The sequence below is a fragment of the Perissodus microlepis genome, chromosome 4, assembly GCF_051167445.1.
Source record: "Perissodus microlepis isolate ML-2025 ecotype Zambia chromosome 4, ASM5116744v1, whole genome shotgun sequence".
Taxonomy (NCBI): domain Eukaryota; kingdom Metazoa; phylum Chordata; class Actinopteri; order Cichliformes; family Cichlidae; genus Perissodus; species Perissodus microlepis.
In genome coordinates, this window is record NC_140464.1 from 4938755 (window position 1) to 4964663 (window position 25909).

A 25909-nucleotide genomic window follows, 5' to 3' on the forward strand; every position below is an offset into this window, starting at 1 on the left:
TTCTCAACTATGCCTGTACTACGTTGTTTTATGAATATTAAAAAAACGGATTCATTGAGGAGACAGGGCTGGCGTTAAAAGGTGTACAGCAACATTAAGGCACCTCCTCTCCCTCCCCTTTCGGGGTGTGTTCAAGAAAGCAGGCTATCACTTGTGTCATTTTGTGGCGAGACTCTTGTGAAACACCTGCTCACAACAGCCCTTCTGTTCATTTTTTTTTCAATAAAGGTAAGAGCATCAAAAAGTTTATTTCGTCTATCATTGTATTTATGCATGTATCGGTGCGGACCTTTTTAAAAGCTGTTTTAAGTTTCACAGTCTGTGTATTTATCTTAGTGCAATATAAAGAGTTCAACTGTGTCGCTCAGAATTTTCCCTGAAAGGCTCGATTTTTAGGATAATTAAGGAATATAAACCAGACGAAAGTGAAAGTGGATTTATTTCATTTTAGACTGTGCATTTGTTTTGCTTATTCATATGACGATAAAAGAAACATCTTCAATAAAGTTGAACATCTGGAGGAAGAAGAAAACCACTATTTTGTCAGAGACAACATTTGAACTCAATGTTTAGACCCGGATCATCACTTTTATTTGACATTTTCCCTTTAAAACTCGAACCGAGCTGACCAGATAGCCGAGATTCGGTTTTTTTGGAGACAGACATAAGGAATATAACGAGACACCACTGGCATGACTGCCCGAGCATGGTTATCAAACTCTTTGTGACCTGATAAGATCAAGAATGTGTGCAGAATTTTAATGTACAAATATAATTTATCGTGGTGGTCAGTGAAAGAGAAAGCCCCCCTTCCGCCAGTTTCACTTTCCATTTGTGTGCCTTTTGCTTTTCCCCCTCCAGATGCAGAAGTGGGTTGTGATCTGCTGGGCCGTCCTGGCTGTGGTTGGTACTGATGTGTGTCCAGATGGAGGGCTATGTAAAGAAGGGGAAACCTGCTGCAACAGCCCAGCAAACGGTTACGGGTGTTGCCGATATGAAAACGTAAGGCCAGGTGTTATTATACCATCATGCAACTTGAGTGTTCACGACAATGTAATTACATTTATTGTACTTGTTTTAATTGGCTTCCTTTTTGCAGTAAGAGTGGGGGGGGAAAAACCCAACAGATATCCATTTGGGTTTATGTTCTGCTAGTAACTCATTTAAACCAAGTTTTGATCTATGGAAATCTCACAATCTCTAAAAACAAAACAAAAAACAAATGTATAGAAACGTTTCTGAGAGACGCCAGACATCTACAATTATAATCAGAAGAAATGATTGCTGTTATTGATGAGTTGGTTTACTTAAAACCAGAATCAGACCTGTTGTAAATTATTTTGCTATACGACATTTGTTTAAATCAATAAAAATCTATTAGCTTTATATATTAGTATGAACAGTTTCATTCACACCAACTAAATGCATTCCTATAGACTAAAAACAGCTCAGCTTATTAGCCATCAAGTATGTAAATATTAAAGAGTAAAATGTGTAGTGTTCACGTCTTCATGGTAACTGGACAAAATCTTCTATAGATTTCTGTTTTAAAATAACTGCAAATAAGTGCAAAAGGGAGGAATTCCATCCTAACCTATTGAGCAAAGCTGCAGTACGTCACCTTCAGTGTAGGTAAATTGTCCCTTTGTCTATAGTTAAATGTACATGTGAGATAACCCTTCACTTATACTTTAAAGTAAATATAATTATGCAGCGATACTATTCACCCTCAGCTGTGTTTTACTACTTTGAAATCCAGATAGAAGAACGTGCCGCTTTCCCTCAATGTGATAGCTGTTTCAAACTTTGGTAGTCAAAGTGTTTCTACTACTGCTGTCTCCTCAGGCTGAGTGCTGTAATGATCACATCCACTGCTGTCCAGAGGGCACAGTCTGCAATAAAGCCTTATCTGGCTGTATTAATACCACCCTGACCATCCCCTGGGTGAAAAGAACCCCCGCTGATCGGCCCAAAGTCTCTAAAGTAAGCGTCGTCACACGTTAGTTGTTCTCTGTCACAAAGTCAGATTAAATAATCGTGGTGGTTTAAAAGAAGTAATACTGTCCTTTTTCCCACCTTCTGACCACTCAGTCCTTCAGGATGATCAAGACGTATGAGAGTCAGGAAGACGACAACATCTGCCCCGACCTGTCACAATGCCCTGCTGAGTATTCCTGTCTGAAGGGTTTGACGAAGTTTGGCTGCTGTCCTCTAACTCAGGTAAGCTAACCACCACAAATAAGACGCGCTTCACATACTTAAGTAGCACTGAGTGGAAAAACAAAGTGAGTGATCACACTAATCTTTTATTTGTGGTTCATTCCTGTGAAGGAATTTTGAATCTAGGAGGGAATTTCCATACATACACACCGATCAACCACATGATTAAAACTCGTTATTCTAATATTGTGCAGCCAAAAGAGCTCTGATCAGAAGGGGTACTCGCTCGGGGGTCTCTGAAAGTTCTCACTACCAGGAAATTGGTGGCAGAGTTAGTCTGCAAATTTTTGGGTGACTGGTACATATCAGATTAACTTGCATATGATTACTAAGTACATGGCAACAAGATGGTTGTCTATTCACTTCACCTGTCAGTAGCTTTGATGTTTTGGATAACAGGTTCACGTATTTTGTCCCCTTGTCATATTTAGTTATTAGCATATTCAGTGGCATATTTATTTCCAGCATCATCTCACTTCCTTTAAAGCTCCCTGGTTGTTACTGTACTTTGGGTACGGCATGTTTAAACATCTTTCACTTCTGTTTTGCATCTTGAATCACACCACTATAACAAAGGTCGGTGCTGAACAACATAGTACAGTTTGGTAAAACTACACCTCCCTTCTCTTTGCTTTTAAGATAAGATAAGATAAGATAAGATAACCTTTATTAGTCCCACACGTGGGAAATTTGTTTTGTCACAGCAGGAAGTGGACAGTGCAAAAGTTATGAGGCAAAAATTAGGATACAATAAGAATAAATACAGTACACAACTGTACAGAATAGAATAAAATAAAATACTATATACAGTAGAATAAAATAAAATAAATATACAATAAGATAAAAATAGAATACAAATGTTATATACAACTGAGTAAAAATACAACGATGACAGAAAAGATTATTGCACTTAGTGTTATTGCACATGTGTGGATGTGTGTGTTTGATCAGTTAAAGTCTTTATTGTGGAGTCTGACAGCAGTGGGGAGGAAAGACCTGCGAAATCTCTCCGTCCCACACCGTGGGTGCCGCAGTCTCCCACTGAAGGAGCTGCTCAGTGCTGTCACAGTCTGCTGCATGGGGTGGGAGATGTTGTCCAACAGGGATGACAGCTTAGCCACCATTCTCCTGTCACTCACCACCTCCACTGGGTCCAGAGGGCATCCTAGAACAGAGCTGGCCCTTCGGATCAGCCTGTTCAGTCTCTTCCTGTCCCCGGCAGAGATGCTGCCGCCCCAGCAGACCACACCATAAAAGATAGCAGAAGCCACCACAGAGTCATAGAAGGTCTTCAGGAGTGGGCCCTCCACTCCAAACGACCTGAGTCTCCGCAGCAGGTACAGCCTGCTCTGCCCTTTCCTGTAGAGGGCGTCTGAGTTATGAGTCCAGTCCAGTCTGTTGTTCAGATGAACACCAAGGTACCTGTAGCTGTCCACAGCCTCAATGTCCATACCTTGGATGTTCAGTGGTTGCAGTGGAGAATGCTTGTGCCTGCGGAAGTCTACCACCAGTTCCTTGGTTTTACTGGCGTTGATCTGGAGGTAGTTCAGCTGGCACCAGTCCACAAAGTCTTGGGTCAGTCCTCTGTACTCCTTGTCGTCCCCATCAGTGATGAGGCCGACTATTGCAGAGTCATCAGAGAACTTCTGCAGGAAGCACTGGGTGGAATTGTGGGAGAAGTCTGCAGTGTAGATGGTGAAGAGGAACGGAGCCAGAACCGTTCCCTGTGGGGCCCCCGTACTGCAGACGACCCTGTCCGACACACAGCCCTGAGTCCTCACATACTGTGGTCGGTCGGTGAGGTAGTCCAAAATCCAGGTAGTGAGGTGATGGTCCACTCCAGAGTTCACCAGCTTGTCCTTTAGAACCGAGGGAAGAATAGTGTTGAAGGCACTGGAGAAATCAAAGAACATGATTCTCACAGTGCTCCCAGCGGTCTCCAGGTGAGCGAGGGAACGATGTAGGAGGTGAATGACGGCATCATCCGCTCCAATGCCAGGCTGGTAGGCAAACTGAAGTGGGTCCAGTGATGAGCTCACCAGGCGCCGAAGCTGAGCCAGGACCAACTGCTCCAGGGTCTTCATCAGGTGGGATGTCAGAGCCACCGGCCTGTAGCTGTTGAGGTCCTTGGGGCGTGAAGTCTTTGGCACTGGTACAACACAGGAGGTTTTCCAGAGCTGTGGGACTCTTCCCAGCCTCGGGCTCAGGTTGAAGAGGTGCTCCATCATCCCACACAGTTGGTCCGCGCAGGACCTGACGACCCTCGAGCTGATGCCATCTGGGCCCGCTGCCTTCTTGCCATTAATCCTCCTCAGTTCCCTCCTAACCTGGGTGGTTGAGAGAGACAGGCTGGAGCCTTGTGTTGAGTGTGTATTGGATGCTGTTGTTGGGGGTGGGGAGGAGTGAGCAGGGTGAATAGAGGAGGTGTGAAGTGTCTGAGGTGTCAGAGGTGGAACAGCAGCAGTGGGGGTGGGTGAGTCTGCAGCCAATGTTGCAGACTGCCTCATGGCTGAATCAAATCGGTTGAAGAAATGATTCAGTTCGTTTGCCCACCTCACATCCCTCCCAGGCAGAGAGTTCTGCTGTTTGTGGCCCGAGATGGTTCTGAGGCCTCTCCAGACTTCAGACTCCAGACTCTTTTCTAAAGAGTCACTCTAAATAAATCTTAACTTTTTTTTCTACACTTTGCAAACTGCATTTAAGCTGTTAACAACTCCACCTGCTGTTACAGAACATCCATTAGGAAAGCTATGGATATTTCCCTTACCCACCCCACAGGCTCTCGTGGGAAAAAGTAAAAAGATGTCTTTATGTCACTGGGTTACAGTAGGAAGTCGAATCTATTTAAACAACATGCACTTTAGAAGACTTTTGTTTATCATCTTGAGTCTTCTGTTTAAAGGGAAAGCTCTAACAGAAATTGGCTCAGATCTACAAATCCTTTTGTTATGTATGACCAATACTTCAGTATCTTTCACCAGCACCAACGCAACAATTATTTATGTCTCATCTCACTGTTTTTTTTTCTGCTTGTATTTCATTTTAATTTCAATTTAGGCCTTTGTCTTTTTGAATTTCCAGATTTATAGCTAACGGTCTTTCAAGTGATAAACAGCAAAGTCCCTAACCATTTAATCCAGCGGTCCCCAACCCCCGGGCCTCGGACCGGTACCGGTCCGTGAGTTATTTGGTACCGGGCCACAAGAGTTGAGGCTCAGGTGTGAAATGTATGGTTTTCAGGGTTTTTATCGGTTTTCAGCGTTATTTTGTTATCGTTTTTATCGTTAACTCGGTTTTCCTTGGTCTTTTCACGTGTGTTATGAATAAATTTTCTTTTTTTCGGTACCGGTACCGGTACCGGTACTAGTTTTATTTTGTTGTATTTATCCGCGACACATTAAAGGCCGGTCCGTGAAAATATTGCCGGGCATAAACCGGTCCGTGGCGCAAAAAAGGTTGGAGACCGCTGATTTAATCAATGCCGTGAAAAAGACACTTGCACAGTGATAGAGCTTACTTCCTCTCAAAAGAGGATCTTTCTTTGATGCTTTATTTGCATAGCTGGTTGACCCACTAAGCTTCTACACTTTACCGAGGACATTCAGTGTATTGGAATAGATTTTTGCTCTTGTTACAAGTTTAATGTAAACTTACCTGCCACTTAATTAGCTACACCTTCTAGCTTGGTCAAGCCCCTCATTTCAAAAAGCCAAACCTCCATGGCGCATAACATGCTTGTTGTATAATTGCAGTCTCCTCATATAACAAGCACCTTTAGTTACTAACTAAATATCTTTTTGCATCTTGAACTTTGCCAAGAGATGTTTCTCAGAGATTCTGGTACATTGACATGATAACATCAGATTCAGATCCATGATGTGAACCTCCTGTTCCACCATATTCAAAAAGTGTTCTGTTGGACCCAGATTTATGACTGTGGAGATCTTTTGAGTGCGTTGACCTCATTGTCATGTCAAGAAACTATGTTGAGCTGGTCTGAGCTTTGTGGTGTGGTGCATTAACCGGCTGGAGGCAGCCATCAGAAGTTAGGTATACTGCAGCCATACAAGGATGGACACGGTCAGCACACAGGCTGTGGAATTTAAAAGATATTCATGTAGTACTAAATGCACCACGAAAACATCCTCCAAACATCACATCACCACCAGCTTGAACCATTAATATATTAGTAGGATGGCAGCTGAAAAAGTGTCCCTAATAAACTGGCTGGAGATTGTAAAAGCGGTCTCTGCATGCACTAAAACAGCAGCTGGTCGTTTGTTACTCTTTATTTAACACTGAACCTTTTTTCCTCTTTGAAATCTTTCATTTACTGCATGAATAGATAAACGGTTCCAATGCTTTTGTTTAATTCATAATTCTTGATTTCCTCACTGCTATCAGGGAATCTCCTGCCCCGATGGCAAACACTGCTGCCCTGAGGGCCACGACTGCAGCTCAGACAGCCGCGCCTGCATCAAAAAAGGTTCAACTTCCCCGCCAAAGTATCATAATTCAGTCGTATCACTATTCCTTTTCCTGTTTTGAATTTTGATGTTCATGTGATATTGTTGCAGAGCTCGTGGTTACAGTTCTGTGCAGCGATGGCATTTCAGAGTGCCCAGATGGTACCACCTGCTGTGAAACAAATGAAGGGAAATGGGCATGCTGTCCACTATCAAAGGTACAAAATGCTACTCCATACCATGAGTGAGATCATGAATGACAAAAAAGTCAAATTATGGATTTGCATGTCCTGCATTGACGTCCAGTTATCGTGACTTAATGGTGTTTTATTATTTTCCATGTGAACAGGCCGTGTGCTGCGCTGACAAGATACACTGCTGCTCTGAAGGGACCACATGTGATGTCGAGCATTCCAAATGCATTGACTCTTCTACCAAGAAAGAGATGCCAATGTGGGCAAAGCTCCCTGCCAGAGTGAGAGCAGCTTGGGAAAACCAGAAAGGTCAGAAATTTTTCATTGACTGTTTTTCTGTGAACGTTAAGCTTAGTTCCTTGTTCTCACTAAGTATTTGAAAGTGTGTGTGTGTGTGTTTATCTTGATCTTTGTGTTTTTCTGTTCCCAGAAGAAGTGCCAGTTGAAGCAGTGAATAACACAGGAACAGAAAACGCCCCCAAAGTCACCACAGCCAATCTGCTTCCTCCATCTGGTAAGACAGTAAATGTGTCATCAGTTGCTAAGGCAGCTGCAGGTAAGACTATCCCCATGTAACAAATAATGTAGAACAATGAGAAATGAAAAAGCACATGATTTATCACAAGACACATAAAGGTGATTCCATCTCAAGTTTCAACATCTGAAATGACTGCTGAGAATTTTTAGCTTCGTATTCAAAGGCTTTCCAAGATATTATTTTTTAAAAGGTGGTTCACTGACTCACTTTCGGGCCATTTTTTTTGGCATTGTCGGTTTTTAGGTGTGCCAGTGCGTGCATGATTAATGGTTCAGATAAATCTTTTTTTCTCTTACCAGTTTCATTATTTCCTGGTAACGACAAGACAAATCTGGTGCTGATAGGCAGGTCTATCCAGCTATAATTAAATGTTACAACACCCCGTCTTCAAAGAATGTTTTTGATTGGTGGCAGTTTTTCCCTTACCAAGCCTGATAACTATTACAACATATTTATAATGCTTGTTCAGAAACATTACTGTAACTCATGAAAAACATGTCAAAATATTACAATGCAGGCAGCCCAGTTTGAACTTTTAATATGATATTGAAGGTAAAAGGGGGAGCCGCTGCAACTTCAGACCCACTCTGAAATCAGTGGAAGCATTTTGGTGGGACAAGCCGGAATGCTAAGAACAAATAACGCACAGATACCTGCTAAGTAACATGGAAATAGAATTTTACACTTTTTGGATGTGCTGTTGCTACAAATAACCACACAGAAAGCCACATTTTTTTATTTTTATGTGTCAATTATTGTGTGTATTAAAAAAAGAAAACAACTTTGTATGGCAAGTATGGTCAAGAGGTCCAGTTCTGTGAATCAACAGTTTAGCAGTCCTGTCTGCATTCACCAGTCACTCAAATCAGCCACAGCCTAAATTTAAGTTTCAATAAACAATAAATAATCTAAACTCTTGAGCTGAAGCTGTTATAGCTGCAGATGGTGGGCCGACATCATATTAAACCCTTTGGGTTAAGAACAGGATGTCGCTGAAGTTCATATGCGTGTGAAGAGAGATGAGTGAATACTTTTGACAATATACATCATTGGTTCTGCTGTTAGTCCAATATGCATTTTCAATTCAAATATATATTTTTAATGTGATGATTTTTGTTGCAATGTCATGGAACAAAAAAACACTGAGGCCGAGGGGCAGAAACCTGATGCACCACATGGTTTGTTTGACAGATCAAACTTGACAGTCAACCTTTTAAAGTACTTGGAAAAAGAAGAAGTTTTGTTTTTAAAGAATGGCTTTTGTAGCGTGACATCTAAATTGTTCCAGTATGTGTGACTGTATTGGTAAATACTTCCTCATATAACACAGCCTGCTCCAAAATGACTCTGATTTGGCTACAAGAGAAAGGAATAGTGGTGAATGCAGCTGTCTTAATATAACAGTGCTTTTGCCTGCATTACTTCTGCCCAAAACAGCTCTGTTCCTCCTCAGTTCCTGCCAACTATAAATGAGTTATATCTTTATTTAGACAGGAATTATTTATCTTTCCTCCATGAGCCAATCAAATGTGTTTTGTGCAGCGAGCACGGCAGGACACACATCTGGTCTGAATTCAATGTCATCATTACATCTCTATCATGGTACAACACAAATGACCGTATTGGAGTCATTTGGACAGTTGCCCCTTGCGACTTAAAGCAGGCTTCTTTAGACCAAGGCAGTTATTCAATTCAGTTAAAATTTTAGTACAGTTTTATTTATATAGCACCGATTCAAAACAAAAGTCGCCTCACTGTTAGTGAGAAAACTCCAGTTATCAGACAATCCCCTGTGAGGAGCAGAAGAGCCACCTGAACCAGCTCGAACTATAAGCTTTATTAAAAGAAATGTTTTAAACACGGTGTCTACCCCCTCAATCCAAACTGGGAGCTGGAATTTGCTGGCTCCCAGTCTACTTCGAAAAACCCTACGAACCACAAGTAAACCTGCAGTCCGAAAGTGAAATGCACTATTGGGATAATATGGTTTTATGAGGTGTGGATAACATATGACAGGCCCTGATCATTCAGGACTTTGTATTTCAGGAGAAACATTTTATATTTAATTTGCAGTTGTGTAATTGTTTTAGTCTTTTATTTAAATACAATTAAAATGTTTGCAGTTTCGAGTTTATGAATTCTTAGTCACAGAATGGATGTCTTTACTGACAGGTATTTAAGTAAAGCCAAAATATTTAAAGACGTGTCCCTAGTCTGTGGTAAATTATACTAGTTTTTATGTTATATTCATTTTTTACTGTCATAACTCAGAAATAATATTTAATTGATTGGGACATCTTCATTTTCTTTAATTTTGTTCGTGTTCAAACTCACTGACAACTGACATTGCTCCATAACACTGCTAGTGGTCAAAGAGTGCACTGGGTAATTTTAGTAATTATAACATGGAACTGTTATTGTCGTCAATTCCAAATTTGACAAAATCTCATGATTATCTCGTTGGTTGTTCTTATCACTTATCAAATGGTTCATGAGGATGATTATTACATTCAGTCAGTGGAAATGAGGGCTCACAACGATGGCAGTCATGAAACATTAGTGGATTTATTTTTTTCTCAATGTCTTTTCTCCAGCAAACGATGTTCCATGTGACGGTACATCAGCCTGTCCTGATGGCACCACCTGCTGTAAAACCCAAGAAGGTGGCTGGGCCTGCTGTCCAATGCCAGAGGTACAGTATTACCATCTATATATCCATATTCTTAGCTGGCTTCCTTTGTTGGGAGAGGAAGAGGGGAGAGGAGATGGGTGAGGGGATGGCAGGGCACAAGCATCAAAGCCTTGACTGCCATGTATTTAACAGTTTCTCTTTAGCATTTCTGGTGTTTTTAGTATATTGACACCTTTCTGTCTGTGCTGTCATTTTGTTTCCAGGCTGTTTGTTGTGAAGACTTCATACACTGTTGTCCAAAGGGGAAGAAATGTAACTTGGAGGCTCAAACTTGTGAAGACGGCCTGATCTCTGTGCCCTGGGCCAAGAAGGTTCCTGCAATCATAAAGCAGAAGGTAGAGGTGAAGGATGTTCCATGTGACGGTACATCAGCCTGTCCTGATGGCACCACCTGCTGTAAAACCAAAGAAGGTGGCTGGGCCTGCTGTCCAATGCCAGAGGTACAGTATTACCATCTATACATCCATTTTCTTAAATGCTTGTCAATTTCAGGGTTGGCGGGGAGAGGGGAGTGCAGGATGAACACATATTACACAGCTCTGTCTGCCATTTATTTAGACATTTCTGTTTAAATGTATAATTACTTGCAGTTTAAGGTCATTTTAGTATATTTATGGTGTTCTGTTTGCCCTAATTCCAGGCTGTTTGCTGTGAAGACTTCATACACTGTTGTCCCAAAGGGAAGAAATGTAACTTGGAGGCTCAAACCTGTGAAGACGGCCTGATGTCTGTGCCCTGGGCCAAGAAGGTTCCTGCAATCATAAAGCAGAAGGTAGAGGTGAAGGATGTTCCATGTGACGGTACATCAGCCTGTCCTGATGGCACCACCTGCTGTAAAACCCAGGAAGGCGGCTGGGCCTGCTGTCCAATGCCAGAGGTACAGTATTACCATCTATCCATCCATATTCTTAAACACTTGTCCACTTCATGGATGAGGGAATGGCTTGAACCTATCCTGGCTCTCATGGGATGGGATAAGGGGCAGATTACACCTTGGATAGGTCTCCTGTCTATTGCAGGGCTAACACATACCACACAGCCTCGTCTCACATGTATTTCAAAGTTCCTATTTATATATGTAACTACTTGTAGTTTAAGGTGTTTTTTTTTATCCTGTAATTTCATTTCCAGGCTGTTTGTTGTGAAGACTTCATACACTGTTGTCCCAAAGGGAAGAAATGTAACTTGGAGGCTCAAACCTGTGACGACGGCCTGATGTCTGTGCCCTGGGCCAAGAAGGTTCCTACAATCATAAAGCAGAAGGTAGAGGTGAAGGATGTTCCATGTGACGGTACATCAGCCTGTCCTGATGGCACCACCTGCTGTAAAACCCAAGAAGGTGGCTGGGCCTGCTGTCCAATGCCAGAGGTACAGTGTTACCATCTATACATCCATTTTCTTAAATGCTTGTCAATTTGGCGGGGAGAGGGGAGTGCAGTGCGAAGACACACTACTGAGTCTCGTCTGCCATTTATTTAGACATTTCTGCTTAAATGTATAATTACTTGCAGTTTAAGGTGTTTTAAATATATTGATGGTGTTCTGTTTGCCCTATTTCCAGGCTGTTTGTTGTGAAGACTTCATACACTGTTGTCCCAAAGGGAAGAAATGTAACTTGGAGGCTCAAACCTGTGAAGACGGCCTGATGTCTGTGCCCTGGGCCAAGAAGGTTCCTGCAATCATAAAGCAGAAGGCAGAGGTGAAGGATGTTCCATGTGACGGTACATCAGCCTGTCCTGATGGCACCACCTGCTGTAAAACCAAAGAAGGTGGCTGGGCCTGCTGTCCAATGCCAGAGGTACAGTATTACCATCTATTAATTTGTCTTGATGCATGCCTAATCATGCAGGTACCGTCAAGTGGTCTTAAAGGTACACCCTGTTGATGTATCTTCGGTACACTATACAGACTTGGTGTAGATTCCCCGGGCATAGCCTGTGGCATGAAGTCCGGTCAATAGTATTGCCTTGTTGTAACTGCTTCAGACAATCTATCACCCTCGTAATGGGAAGGGGGCTAAGGAAAGCTCCAGCCAATCCAGGAGAGAAGGACAACTGGTTGCCTAAGCGAAAATCCTTAGTGATCCATTATGTGTCAGGAGGATCGTAACAGTTGAAACAAATTTTTTCTAAACGCCGCGTTTCTGTGGCTTTAAAACCCCAAAACACGGTGGACCAAAAATTGGCCCACCCCAAGGATCAGGTCCCCCGACACAAACAGAATAATTTAGTGTACGCTGTTAGGTGACAGGGGGATTGTCATGATTTATACCATGGGGGAACCCAAACAACCTATGGCGAAACCGATGGCACAACACAGAAGACCTAACTCGTCAGGCCAGGACTCCGCAGTCTATTTACACCTATAGGTCAACGGACACTCTTTCAATGATGAGAATGTACACATCCTGGACAGTGAGGAACACTCGTTTAAGCGGGGATTCAAGGAGGCTATTTGGGTGAAAAGGGAAAGACCATCTCTGAATCGAGGGGGAGGTCTAAGGGTACATCTTTCACCATCGTACAATGCTGTGATTACAGCCTTCCCCAACTCTCTGTGACTGGAGTGGTTGTTAATCAATAGTCATGACAATTTGCATAGTAACGATCAAGGAACTGACCTCACAGCCCATTGTTCATTCAGTGGGCTAGTTTCAGACATTGTGCGAATGTACTGTTTATAAGGTTGGGGAAACCTGCAGTCAGCTGAGACCGAAGAAGTCACTTGGATGAGTGATGAAATGTTTCTCCCACTGAAAACGCTACGTCCAGATGAGCAGAATCAAACTTTTGGGCCATCTATTAATTCATTTGCCTAACTGCTTTACTTTGTCAGGCTTGAAGGGGAAAAGGCAGAGGAGGCGAGGACAGGGCATAAGCATACACCACAGCCTCGTCTGATATTTATTTAACAGTTTCTGTTTAACATTTCAGGTGTTTTTAGTATATTGACACCTTTCTGTCTGTGCTGTCATTTCATTTCCAGGCTGTTTGTTGTGAAGACTTCATACACTGTTGTCCAAAGGGGAAGAAATGTAACTTGGAGGCTCAAACTTGTGAAGACGGCCTGATCTCTGTGCCCTGGGCCAAGAAGGTTCCTGCAATCATAAAGCAGAAGGTAGAGGTGAAGGATGTTCCATGTGACGGTACATCAGCCTGTCCTGATGGCACCACCTGCTGTAAAACCAAAGAAGGTGGCTGGGCCTGCTGTCCAATGCCAGAGGTACAGTATTACCATCTATACATCCATTTTCTTAAATGCTTGTCAATTTCAGGGTTGGCGGGGAGAGGGGAGGGCAGGATGAACACATATTACACAGCTCTGTCTGCCATTTATTTAGACATTTCTGTTTAAATGTATAATTACTTGCAGTTTAAGGTCATTTTAGTATATTTATGGTGTTCTGTTTGCCCTAATTCCAGGCTGTTTGCTGTGAAGACTTCATACACTGTTGTCCCAAAGGGAAGAAATGTAACTTGGAGGCTCAAACCTGTGAAGATGGCCTGATCTCTGTGCCCTGGGCCAAGAAGGTCCCTGCAATCATAAAGCAAAAGGCAGAGGAGAAGAAAGTTCCTTGTGATCACACAGCAGCCTGTCCTGATGGCACCACCTGCTGTAAAACCAAAGAAGGTCGCTGGGCCTGCTGTCCAATGCCAGAGGTTAGCATTGGACTGAAATCGGTTTTTAGACCACATTTCTCAAAAGTACTTTATTAACACACACAGAATGTCAAATTTACACCAAACAGAAAACTGTTGGTAACCTAAAGTTCCCTCACTCTGGATGGCTGCATGCAGCTATCACCAGGAACCTGTTAGTTAAAGGAGCTTAAACTGCTGTACGTGCTGTATGTCCTGCATCTTTTACAAAAACTGGAGACCACTTAAGTATCATATTGATGAGGTAAAAGTTGACTTACAGTGACAAAGCTACCAATACATGCCTTAGCATGTTGCTGGCTAAGTTACAGCTAGCTGGCTAACTGTTCCCGTATTGAGTATTCTTTACACCACCATGGTGACACAGTGGTTTCGTGGTTAACATTGTTGTCTCACAGCAAGAAGTGATGTAGATAAGGTGTACAGAAAATAAAGAGTCTGTGGTTAAAAATGTGACTTGTTAAGAGTGTAAAATTACTCTGAGGTCAGTAAGACTGGACAAGTGCGTTGAAACGGTGAGTGTGTTACATAATTTACTGCTGCACCCACTTTACTTAAAAACAAAAGAAAGTTCTGTGACTGCACTAACCCTTGTCTTTGCTAGCCTCTGCACAGACACAGTCAGTTTGTTTGTGTAGTGCCTGACAAAAAATAAAAGCAGGTTGTTCTATTTCTAGAAATATCAAATAATATCTTTAATCTACATTGCATTTAACCTGTTTTATTTTTGTCAACATTGCTTTGCCAAGCATTGTCAGGCTTCTGTTTGTATTTGAACTTGACTATCTGTGACTGCACTGTTGTCTTTTTGCATAAAAGGCGGTCTGCTGCGACGATCACAAACACTGCTGCCCGAGCGGCACCACCTGTGACCCGACCGCCATGTCTTGCAATGGCCCATCAGGCTCAACTCCCATGCTACAGAAGGTACCTGCGTTCACTACTGAAGCACCTACTACTGTGCAGCCTACAACTGAGAGTCCAACAACAAGCTCTAAAGCGGAGGAGGAGGACAAAGAAGAAGAAGGCATGATTAACTGTGATGCCCACACCAGCTGCCCTCAGTCGACCACCTGCTGCTACATGAAGAATTTTGAAAAGTGGGGCTGCTGTCCGCTGCCTGAGGTGAGCTCTGCTTTTTCACAGCATCACTGACCTCCAGTGTCTCCTCCATCTGTTATTAAACATCAATATGCAGCAGCCCAGCGCATATTTGTCACAGTTTAATTTTATAATGACAGGAGGACATAGAGAAAGTGTCAATAAGGTCTTGTTCTCGTCCATCTTTTCTAAAATGGTTGCTTCTATTGGCAGTCATTGGAAAAGTCAACATTAACGTCACTATTACTATCACTTTGCATCCTAACAACCCTTACACGTATGTGTCACATCTATGAGTCATACTCCCACTCCTGATATAAACGGCGGTTTTGGAAGAGAATGCAAATTTGTAATTTTTTTCCACACAACACAATTGAGGCAGTTGATGTTTACTATGATTACCAGCCAGTCCACAAACACCAATCAAACATATTGCTTGAATAGGTTGTGCAGTACAGCACAGTTTCATTTGCAAAGCTGTTGTCATTTAATCCTCCAATATGTAAAGAAATGCTGATCTTCACTAACTCTACACTAACACACTGTCAGTTATTACACACCTTGGGCCGTCAGTAACATTTCCCATGTTTTGAAAAAAAAGCTTATTTTTACACCACAGTGGTTTTGTTGATGTCTTTTGTGTAGCTGAGGATTATTTGTCCTTCTACAATACAAGAAAGAGAAAAATCCAGTACAAGAAAATAAGATAAGTTTAGATCATTTTAAAAGCCAACCTCTTTTAGGACCTGGCAAGATTCAAAACATCCTGAAGAGGATTAGATAGTTTATTTTAGACCACGTGGTGTGAGATATGTGTGTGAGTGTGTGTGTGGAGGGCGGGGGAAACACACAGATCACCAAGCACTTTTTAGGCCGGCTGAGTTTTCTCATTTCTAAAACTTCCTTTGAAGCTTATGAAAGAAAAACCTGCCGCCCACACTGCAGTCACGGGAGATGTTAACTGTGACTGAATGTCACCTGTTCATCAAGCCCCAAAAAAGCACAACTAGATATCATCTTTAGCCCTAATTTGCATGGTGATATCCTGTTTTTCTGTTTCACATCTTTTCTCATATTCCTGTTGAGAACTGGCGACTTTACCAGCTTACAGGCCACAGTCACTCAAATGAACTCGAATGAACTTTCTTTTGGTTGCCACTCTGAATTTATAATAGTCATTTATAAACTGATGTGTCTTTAAGTTTCTAGAATAGAATTTCAGCATCTTCTTCAGACTCTCTATAACCTTTATATATACCAATGAAAAAAGAAGTGAAACAGCAGAATTGATGAAGTGAAAGCCACCGCTCATGCATTCACTTCTCCCCAGGCGGTGTGCTGTGAGGATGGGAGTCACTGCTGTCCTAACCAGTATAAATGTGACAATAGCCACACGTCATGCATAAAAGGGGAAGTGGTGATTCCATGGTACACCAAGATTCCAGCCATTACCAGCGACGAGGCCGAGCCCTACTCTGTTCAGTGCGAAGGTGCAAGCCAGTGTCCTGAACAAACCAGCTGCTGCAAGCTGTTCACAGGCGAGTGGGGCTGCTGTCCACTCAAAAATGTGAGTGCATGAAAATATCATATACTCTGGTTGCTGTCTCATCAGGTCAGGCTTTGCCTATGCAAACTGGGGACTATAATTTGCACCAACTATGTGTCTGCAGGCTGTTTGCTGTCCGGATAAGGAGCACTGTTGCCCGCAGGGTTACACCTGTGACATCTTATCCAGATCCTGCCAGAAGCTCATCATGATGCAGCTGGAGAGAGTCCCACTGACACCGGTGTATCTACTTGAGCCTCAACCCCAGCTCAGCCCAACAAAGCACAAAGACATCAAGTGCGATGAACAGACCGATTGCGGGCATGATGAAACTTGCTGCAGGACTTCTGCCACTTCCTGGGGCTGCTGTCCATCTTCTAACGTATGATTTACAGAAATTAGTCCTGCTTCCTTCCTCCTGCTTTATGTTAACTGTCAGGGAGAGCTGAGAACTGTCAGTAAGCCAAGGGCTCCACAATTTTTCATATGCTTACCTCAGAAAAGGGAGGCTGCGCCTCTTGACTGCCTTCAGGCTCAGTGCTATTTTGAGATCACTCCTGGAAAGTCCAGTTTTAGGTCAGCAGATGAAAGTAATTTTATTTTACAGCCAAAGTAGTATTTCCTCATTTTGTACTATATACAGTAATTCCCTAGATTTCAGTTCCATCCTTCAGTGAAATTATAACCCTTTACACAGTTAGGTTAACTTTTACCAGACTGCAAACTCGACCATTTTACCCTCTAATTAGTTTGTAAACATATATTCACTGCTCGAGATTCAACATGAGCTCCATTGTAAACAAATTAGTAGGTTAAACCACTGTTGACATGAATAAAAAATTAGTGGTATTACTGTTGTGTTTTCATGTAATACTAAAAGACAAATCTGTACTTACATTGCAGCATCTTTAAAAAAAAAAAAAGCCTTATAAAGCATCACAACGTCTGAATTGTGAGGTTTTGTGCCAATAAAAAGGGAGCGTGTATGAGTTAAGTAAACCATTCAGTTTTTTTACAGACTTTCCTCCCTCTGTCCTCCCTCTAGGCGGTGTGCTGCAGCAACATGAAGCACTGCTGCCCGACCGGGTACACTTGTACGGAAGAAAGCTCCTGCATCCAGAACTCCAAGCTTTACTGGCCCAACTGGCACGTGTTCCTCGCCAACAAAAAAAGAGCCCTAATTGTGTGAAAACACCACCTCTAAACTGTTACTAGTTTTAGTTTTTGCATATAACGCCCTAATGGAGAAAGAATTCTACATTAATTTCAAAATGCTTTGTTTTTAAATGACACTTTGAAAACGATTTGCACCTCAGTTGCTAAGATGTTTGCAATCTTGAAGTTGAACATTTTGGTCTGAATGCACCTAATTATATAGATGACCGTGTGACTAATGTATTTAAGGAGTTATCTTTGTTATTCCAAGCACACTCAGTTTGTCACTTGAAACTCTACTCCATCCACAATAGAAGACAATCGAAACACTCCACTTGTCAGTCATCTGTTTCTTTAAGACTTGCTGCAGCTGCCTTCTGTTGAAAAGGTTATTTCTTTATCAATAATAGTCAATCAGTCAAAACCTGATTCAATATCTTTCATCATTCTGAACATTCAGTCTGATCATTTAATGATTTTGTGGTGTAATTACTCATTAAATCTTGGGTTCATAATTTTGTGCATTGGATTAGTAATCTGTGTTAATGAGGCAAAGGTGAAGAAATTCATGCTTGGGTGATCTTACCCTGTCAAAGTGTCACATTATCCATTAAATCAATAAAAAAGAAGTGACATTATTAAAAGTTGTCCAGTCACTTATTGTGGTTTATTAGAAAGGGCTGTGAAAAAAGAAAATGCAGTTTATGAATGCTGTTATATTTAGTTTTATATTTATTTTACAGTGCCAATGTCTACTATAAATAACATTATAATATATATTTTTGTTCTTTGGTATAAGTAGAAATAATTGTTCTCCTTTGTCACATTTCAAAAAGGCCATGCAAATGATAAAAAGAAAACAGGTGTTACAATAAGGAAGTCCACTACAATTTCACGTAAAAGATTACCTGGCCTGTTTTCCCTTATCCTTACTTCCGGCACAGAATTTCACTTTTTAGGCTGACGTCGTACTGCTGGAGATTTTACTTTTATTTTTTTATTTTTGAAACCGTGATTTCAGCTTTTATGTGGGCTCGTGCTGCCTCCTGTCTACCAGCAGTAAAAATTACAGCTTAAGTGGAAATCCAAACATCCGATTCTACGTTTCAAAATAATAGTCTAACCCGGAGAAGTAAGTTTCTTGATTAAATATCAAAACTGATTTTTTTAAAGAGCTAAAACAACAAGTAAAAATAAAATATTTAAAAATAAATTGGAAAATACGACACTTCAAATGAACTGTGAAATTATTTATTACATTAATCGAAAGCTTAAAGTTACATGTTGGCAGTAATGGTGTGTTTTATACATTGTATAAATATATAGAGGGACGTTAAAATGGGATTTGGCAGGTGGGGTAATTAATGAAAAGTAAGCCACAGAATTATTTCGTTTGTGAGGTCCAGTAGATTTTCCTTTGAGTGCAGAATGTGATTAGCTGATCTGCTCCTCCGGTTCTCAGTGCAATTACATTCAAGATATAATTAAATGTTTCATTTCCAACGGGGTCCCTTTAGCTCATTTAGCTCATCCTTTTATGCATTTATGTATTTCCGATATTAAGGTAAACGTTTATTTAAACTTTTATTTTGAAGACATGCGAGCCCAGTTTCCGGCAATTGACTCCGTTTACTTGACTTGCCTGCGTTTTGACGTATGAATCATCCTTCCTCCTAAGATGGCGTTGCACCTGTTCCGTCTGTGTTGATTCTACTTGTTTTCGGCTCAGCATTAGAAAATAAACGATTTTCCAAGCGTCGACATTAAAGCGGACACGGTTCCGAAGCGAGGTCGGCTGTTCAAAGATGTCCACAGACGAGCTGTCAGCCTCGGATAGCGAGGCTGTACTAGCCGGAGCAGGGGAGCGGTGGGCTCCGGTGGGTGCTGTGGCTAGCCCCGAGGATGAGAGCGGGAGCTGCGGCAGCGGCGCTCATTCCAGGCAGAGATGCTCGACGTCGGCCAGTGAGGAGGAAATGACCTCCCGGCTGAGGAGGCTCGAGGAGGAGCAGGACTTACTAAACTCCTCTCTCCTCGCACTCACCTCTCACTTCGCTCAGGTCCAGTTCAGACTGAAGCAGATCGTTCACGCACAGAGCGAGGAGAAGGAGAGGATGCTGGCAGACCTGGAGGAGTTCGCCTTCAGGGGATGCCCGCATGTGGTGGGCTGCAGGGCTCAGGACACCAAGCAGCTGGAGAACTCGGTGAGGACTCTGATTTTATACTTCCTCCAGACAGTGCGCAGACGAGAAGTGTCATAATTTTAAAATAAATATTTCCTTGTGTTGCTCTGTAATTGATTCCTATTATTACTCACATTCACTCCATATATTAGGATTGCTGTATATTATTGGTATTCTGTACCAAACGGCTGAAAAGCTGTTTCTATGTCAGCATTAAAATTGGATAAACATTGCATACCTGTACTAATTAGCGTATTTTTTTCAGCCTCCTGATTTTCTGTCTATTCTGATGGGTAAATGCCCATAGCGCTATTAAACTGCCCAACATGCACACATTTACTCTCTAGCAGCCAGTTATTCTGATTAAAGTGTCTTTATTGCATCACAGGATTGGCTGCTGCGCCCACCTGTGTGTTGTTCCTGCAGAACTCTTATCTCTCATGGTCTTTTGTCACAGGCCTGTGAGTCACAGCGGCGCAGGCTCAATAAAAATGCCTCGAGCAGATCTCAATCTGTTTAATAAAGGCTTGTGTTTGCACAGGGATATTGAAGCCACCTGCTTTGTTCCTTTTCTTCTTCTTCTTTTTAACCCCTCTTCGGCCACAGCCTTGTCCTCGTTAGCTGCTGTATGTGTGACTATAGATTTTCCTCGTGTGTTTGACCTAAAAGCCCTTTTTCTTTGTCTCCCCTGTGCATGCTTTGCTTGCAGGGCGATCTGGTGAGTATGAAGCGATACCTGATGTCTCGTTGAGAGTTTGGTTTGTGTAAAAGTCCTGTTCAGTGTTTGTTAGACCTTGAAGTGGCCCAAATATTCTGTTTTTTTTGTGTGTGTTTTTTCATCTTAACTAGAAACTGCTGGGAACAAAATTTCCGTTTATTGATGCTGGCAAAGGGTCCACACTGGTGTCTGTTTGTTACATGCTGTTTCAGTGTTGTGATGCTCACACTGTCAGCTCCTCCTGTCTGTAAAATCTAGAGTGACTGTTTGTGTTTTTCTCCTGTCAGAGTGAGAGGGAGAAGAGGGAACGTCTGGAAGCGCAGAGGGAAAAACAGAAGGATCTCATTTTCCAGCTGAAGACGCAGCTGGATGATCTTGAGCGCTTTGCCTACCAGGAGGGAAGCTACGACTCGCTGCCGCAGTCCGTCGTCATGGAGAGACAGAAGGTGGGTTTGTGTCAATGCAAACGTCACAGCACTTAAAGGCTGTTTACAGGTTTTCCTGACAGCCTTCAATCCCTGTTTCTCTTTTAATCTTTACAACCACCAAAGTGCAAATAAAAACTTCAAGCTCTTCCATCGTCTGACGTGTCCTCGGGTACTTTCATAAACATTGCATTATACTGAGCAATATAATGTGATGTTTGCGTGTTTCAGCTCAGGTGGAACAAGTCAAATATCTAACCTCAACGTGCCCCAGGTTTTGTAAGGATATAGCTGTTTCTCTCTCATACCTATTAATACTTATGTCTTTTAAAAAGTACAGAGGTTATCCTGTAATCACAAAGCTGTAATGGTAGTTGTATTTATATTTGAGTTATTTTTGTGCCATTTCTTTGTTAGCATATCTGAAGGTTATATAACAGGAAATCAAAGTTGGTTTGATCTGGAAGGGTGAGGAACTTGAGACTAAAGCGAAAGATTTCGCTGTCAGGAAGATGGCTCTTTTATCTAGGGGAGATCACTGTTAGATAACCTGCTCCAGATCACATTATGTTCAGAAGGGGTTTTTTTTAATGAGGGATTTTTAAAAGTACAACATTTCCACAGATTCATTCGCGACTATAAACTCTAAGAGCAAAAGAGTTTCTCAGCTGAACCAATCCCTTATTCATTAGACTTTTGAACTGCGTGTTAGTGATGCCACTGAATGAAGCCATGCAAACATGAGAAAGTCGAAGTGATCTCCATGATGTCATCGGCCAAATTTGGAGCGATCGTGGCCTTGTAATCGGAAGGTTGCCGGTTCGAGCCCCGGCTTAGACAGTCTCAGTCGTTGTGTCCTTGGGCAAGACACTTCACCTGTTGCCTACTGGTGGTGGTCAGAGGGCCCGGTGGCGCCAGTGTTCGGCAGCCTCGCCTCTGTCAGTGCGCCCCAGGGTGGCTGTGGCTACAATGTAGCTGCCATCACTAGTGTGTGAATGTGTGTATGACTGAATGTGTAAAGCGCTTTGGGGTCCTTAGGGACTAGTAATGCACTATACAAATACAGGCCATTTATCTGTTGGGTGTGTAAATAAGCAACTTTCAACAGCAACATATTTACACAGCCATCAAGTTTAAATTTAAGAATCCCCTTAACTTTCAAAAGCTCCTACTCCCTCTTGGAGGCAGTGACATTACGCAAAAGGCGTTTAACCTTCAGCCTGTCTTGTGCTTTCCAGGTCATCATTGACGAGTTGATCAAAAAGTTGGATGTAAACCTGAACGAGGACATCGGGAACTTGTCACCTGAGGAGCTGAGGCAGAGAGTGGACGCTGCCATCGCTCAGATAGTGAACCCAGCCAGAGTCAAAGAGCAGCTGGTGGAGCAGCTCAAAACGCAAATCAGGGATCTGGAGATGTTCATCAACTTCATCCAGGGTACACAGCCTTCTGAGCCGTGGTTTTACTAGCAATGAGATTCATTTTTAATTTCGTTCACATGATAACTTTGACATTTTCTTCCACAAGATGAGGTGGGGAACCCTCTTTTGTCAGATGGACGCAGCCAGCAGCCACGCGCAGCAGGGACCAATACCAGATCTCCAGGAGCAAAGAAGAAAGGTCGGACACTCTGTGTGTTTGTTGTATGTGTACAGAGATTTCTTAACTGTAGCTTTGATAACACAGGGTACATTTTTTTTTTGCTTTGTAGCGTTTGTAAGATAAAGTCTTTAAAATGTGTGCGTTCCTAATATGCGTTTTTCTTGTGGTTCTTCCTGCTGCAGTGGACCCAGAGCAGGCCCAGAAGATGCGAGAGACCGGCCTGCAGCTGATCCAGAAGGCCCTGGCTGTGCTGCAAATCTTCGCTGCCAGCCAATTTGGCTGCGCGACCGGACACGTCCCCCAGAGCATGTGGCCTCAGGATCTGTGCGGGCAGGACTATGGACCTCTGCTGCAGCGTCTGGAGGCAGCTGTGGAGAAGGTGCGAGTTCTGGGATCGCATAGGCACCCATCTGTCGAACACGTGGTCAATTACACCAGCAGCTCCACACTGGGGGCCCGAGACGAGCTGACGACGTCTGTGAGGAAGGAGCTGGCCATTGCTCTGAAAGACTTGTTGGCTCACGGCCTCTTTTCACCCTCTCAGACCATGAGCGTAGTGCTGGCACCCATCTCCTGCCTTCTGCCTTACAGACCAGTCTCACAAACCATGCACCCATGGGAACTCTTTGTGAAGTACTACCACTCCAAAAACGGGAAGGCCTTCGTAGAGTCACCGGCCCGCCAGCTCTCTCAGTCCTTCGGCCTGCACGTTGGGAGCGGCCCGGTAACCGTCACGCCTAAGCAGTCTCTGCTGTGGGCCGTTCACACTGTGCTGAAGGAGCATGGACGTTACAAGCGAGGACCGGACTCGGAGTTCAAAGCTCTGGTGTGCATGGCTCTGAATGAGCAGCGGCTCGTATCGTGGCTCAACCTGCTGTGCAAGTCGGGCACTCTGATACACCCGCACTATCACTCGTGGAGTTACATGGCGCAGACCGGCTTCGAAGGAGCCCTGCGCATCCTGGGTCGCATCAGCCACCTCAGGTTCAACCTCCCTGTGGATCTGGCTGTTCGGCAGCTGAAGAACATTAAAGATGCTTTCTGAGGATGAGAGTGTTTGTTTTATCAGCTGAACTAAACTGCTCTTACCAAACATTCAGGACCAAAAGCATGACTTTGCTTTTAGTATGTAGCCTTTTAAAGGTTATCTAAGCAGCAACCCTTCTAAAGTTAAGTGCAAGTATGTGATGTCTACACTACATGCATGGGTGATAATGTCGTGTTAGTCTGCATTCCTGCTATATTAAAATATCAAAGACTCAGCTGCTTGTACTGTAAAAATGCCTTATTGTGGAGATGGAGATTACCTCATCTTTAGCCTTCCTGACCTTAGCGACCTGTGCTGCTCATCATACTGTATCATTCCCCTGTCGTACCTGTTAGTGGCCTGAGCTATGCAGCAAACATTGTGTGAGAGTTTTACAGTAATCACTACTGTAATTTCCAGTCTGACAATCCAGGAAGTAAATGAATGAGCGGGAAGTTTGCTCTACCGTGGCCTCCCCATGGTAAACAAGAGCTGTCACGGGTGCTTGTCCTCAGTGAAAAGTGCAGTGGCTTCTGTTTGCGAATGAATAATTCAGCTGGTAAATCATGTGTAGCAAACTGGCTAAACGGCAGCACTTAGGTCAGCCCGTAAAGGAAAATGTGCGTTACGGTTTCCTCCGCTGAGGAAAACCCAGATGTGGGTGGTGTTATGTAAGAAATATGCAGCTGTAGCAGATGAAGCTGGTGTCACTTCTGGTGTTTCAGGTTTGAAAAAGCATTTTGACCCTGTATAAACTGCTGCTTTCCTCCTCCTTTCAGGTGTAGTTCAATCCAGCTCATATAGATGAGAATATCCCAAAACTGACATAATTGTAGGATATAAACTTTTGTTTTGTTTTTTTCCATCATCCTGAGACCAGCTCAGTTGCACGTCCTATATAACTGAATGTATAAACCGTAGATGCTATTAAGTCAGAGTTCACCCCAAAATTGAATTTCTATCTGCTATCGTTTGGCTGTTAGTGCTGCTTGTTATTATTTGAAGCCAAAACATTGTGAGATTCATTGGGATTTCCCCCACCCTGTGACCCTGTGACATGCTAACTTCAAGAGGAGGGCCAGACTGCACAGTTCCTGCATCCACCTCTTGCCTGGTAGTTAGCACAGACGGTAAAAAAGATGGACGTAGCCACGGTGACCCATTGGTTTGTGCAGTGTTGTCATAAAGCCTCGAGCACCATCTTCATCTCTGTCTTTTGGAACTGGGAATTGACTGTCAATCACAGGTTAAATGCATTACCGCCACCTTCTGGCGTTTTGCTGATTAAAGATATTTTACCAAGAATTTTTGGCAAGAACTAGTTTAGTGGAAGGAAAAAGGTTCCTACACAAAGGATAAATAGTAGGGAAGGTCATGATCTTCAAACATTTGAATAGTAATTCATATATATTGTAAAAATCCATTTATGGGACCAACTGTGTCATTTAGTTTTTATTCAACATAAGCAGGTATTTCCACAGCTGAGCAGGGATCTCTCTTAAACCGCTGAAAACCAAAACCATTTAGAAGGACAAATCGCACTAAACACCAGAGGACTGTTGTGTAAATTTGATTTTGGGGTGAACTGCACCTGCAAGCTGAGTGTAGTTTAAGTCTTGTTTTCGGGACTAAAGCTTCAGTGTTCCTGTGACCACAAGTATGTATCAAACCTCTGAGTTTATTTCCTGCACGAGACCATGTGTGCACCATGTGTTACGTGAATAGCAAAGTGTGTTTGGGATAGGTTTGTTATGTTTTCCTCATTCTTTCCCCTGTTTTTGCTTTTTGTTCAGCTGTTGTGTTATTTGTGTATTGAGACATTTATTTATTTAATAGCTTAGCTCAACAGTTAAAGGGTTAAAGTAGCAGCTGTACTGTAACTGTAGCAGTTCAGTCTGGTAACAGTAGAAACACTGGGTCATCTGTTTGTTTTATTATATATTGGGATATGAACGATGTTTATCTTTTAGTTTTTAATCTTATTTAATGGAACCTGGTCTGTAAATGAATTAAATGTAATAAATGAACTGCTGAGCTTCTCACAAGGCTTTATCTCTTCTGTTTCTAAAAGCCTAATTGTAATGCCTGTTGGGAGATGGCTTAATCTGGGTTATTTATTTATAGCTACAGTCTATAGATTAGACTCTAAAGCCAATGTTTTGAAGAGAGACTGGCTATGAGAATGCATCTAATCTTTGTCCTGCTGTGCACAACAGATCGGGCAGACTGTGGGTTGCAGCTGTCTGAAAACAGCCCATCCAAATGAGAGTGACTGAAGAAGAGGAAAAAGTAAGCCGAATAAAAACAGTTTCAATTTCAAGCCACCAGAGTGCGTACATTTAAGACTTGGTAAAATGTGATCGTGAATGCGTTAATATGAATGAAA

At 42.6% G+C, this 25909-nt stretch overlaps 2 protein-coding genes and 1 long non-coding RNA gene across 5 annotated transcripts; 2 read left to right on the forward strand and 1 right to left on the reverse strand.

Annotated features, from left to right (window-relative positions):
• The first annotated feature begins 164 nt into the window (after positions 1 to 164).
• On the forward strand, positions 165 to 18209 carry grna (granulin a). 2 transcript variants are annotated; one of them, XM_084925181.1, is made up of 19 exons: positions 165 to 228; positions 862 to 1002; positions 1846 to 1983; positions 2092 to 2220; positions 6625 to 6706; positions 6798 to 6904; positions 7036 to 7189; positions 7311 to 7394; positions 10013 to 10110; positions 10314 to 10550; positions 10751 to 10987; positions 11242 to 11478; positions 11672 to 11908; positions 13096 to 13332; positions 13533 to 13769; positions 14589 to 14894; positions 16201 to 16437; positions 16541 to 16798; positions 17462 to 18209. In XM_084925181.1, exons 2-19 carry the CDS (start codon positions 862 to 864, stop codon positions 17603 to 17605), a joined length of 3300 nt encoding a protein of 1099 aa, XP_084781307.1. In that variant the 5' UTR covers positions 165 to 228; the 3' UTR covers positions 17606 to 18209. The 2 variants fall into 2 exon arrangements, with proteins under 2 accessions (XP_084781307.1, XP_084781308.1); XM_084925182.1 differs by having other exon boundaries at positions 7314 to 7394.
• LOC146388086 (uncharacterized) lies at positions 10354 to 13173 on the reverse strand. The gene is made up of 3 exons (XR_014800023.1): positions 13065 to 13173; positions 10819 to 11783; positions 10354 to 10425 (listed from the first exon to the last, which is right to left on the reverse strand). It is a non-coding gene; the product is annotated as an uncharacterized LOC146388086 (long non-coding RNA).
• Positions 18210 to 19209: 1000 nt separating the features above from the next.
• Positions 19210 to 25568, forward strand: rundc1 (RUN domain containing 1). Of its 2 annotated transcripts, XM_084925183.1 has the most exons (6): positions 19210 to 19772; positions 20461 to 20469; positions 20757 to 20915; positions 22133 to 22331; positions 22422 to 22514; positions 22679 to 25568. In XM_084925183.1, exons 1-6 carry the CDS (start codon positions 19377 to 19379, stop codon positions 23539 to 23541), a joined length of 1719 nt encoding a protein of 572 aa, XP_084781309.1. In that variant the 5' UTR covers positions 19210 to 19376; the 3' UTR covers positions 23542 to 25568. The 2 variants fall into 2 exon arrangements, with proteins under 2 accessions (XP_084781309.1, XP_084781310.1); XM_084925184.1 differs by lacking the exon at positions 20461 to 20469.
• The last annotated feature ends 341 nt before the right edge of the window (positions 25569 to 25909 follow it).

Excerpts from the sequence above, each read along its gene's own strand:
- grna (XM_084925181.1), top strand. The coding sequence starts at position 862 with ATGCAGAAGTGGGTTGTGATCTGCTGGGCCGTCCTGGCTGTGGTTGGT. Across the intron at positions 1,984-2,091 it reads ATCGGCCCAAAGTCTCTAAA|TCCTTCAGGATGATCAAGAC; the intron begins GTAAGCGTCGTC and ends CTGACCACTCAG. Across the intron at positions 10,111-10,313 it reads CCTGCTGTCCAATGCCAGAG|GCTGTTTGTTGTGAAGACTT; the intron begins GTACAGTATTAC and ends TTTTGTTTCCAG.
- rundc1 (XM_084925183.1), top strand. The coding sequence starts at position 19,377 with ATGTCCACAGACGAGCTGTCAGCCTCGGATAGCGAGGCTGTACTAGCC. Across the intron at positions 22,332-22,421 it reads GTTCATCAACTTCATCCAGG|ATGAGGTGGGGAACCCTCTT; the intron begins GTACACAGCCTT and ends TTCTTCCACAAG. Across the intron at positions 22,515-22,678 it reads TCCAGGAGCAAAGAAGAAAG|TGGACCCAGAGCAGGCCCAG; the intron begins GTCGGACACTCT and ends TTCCTGCTGCAG.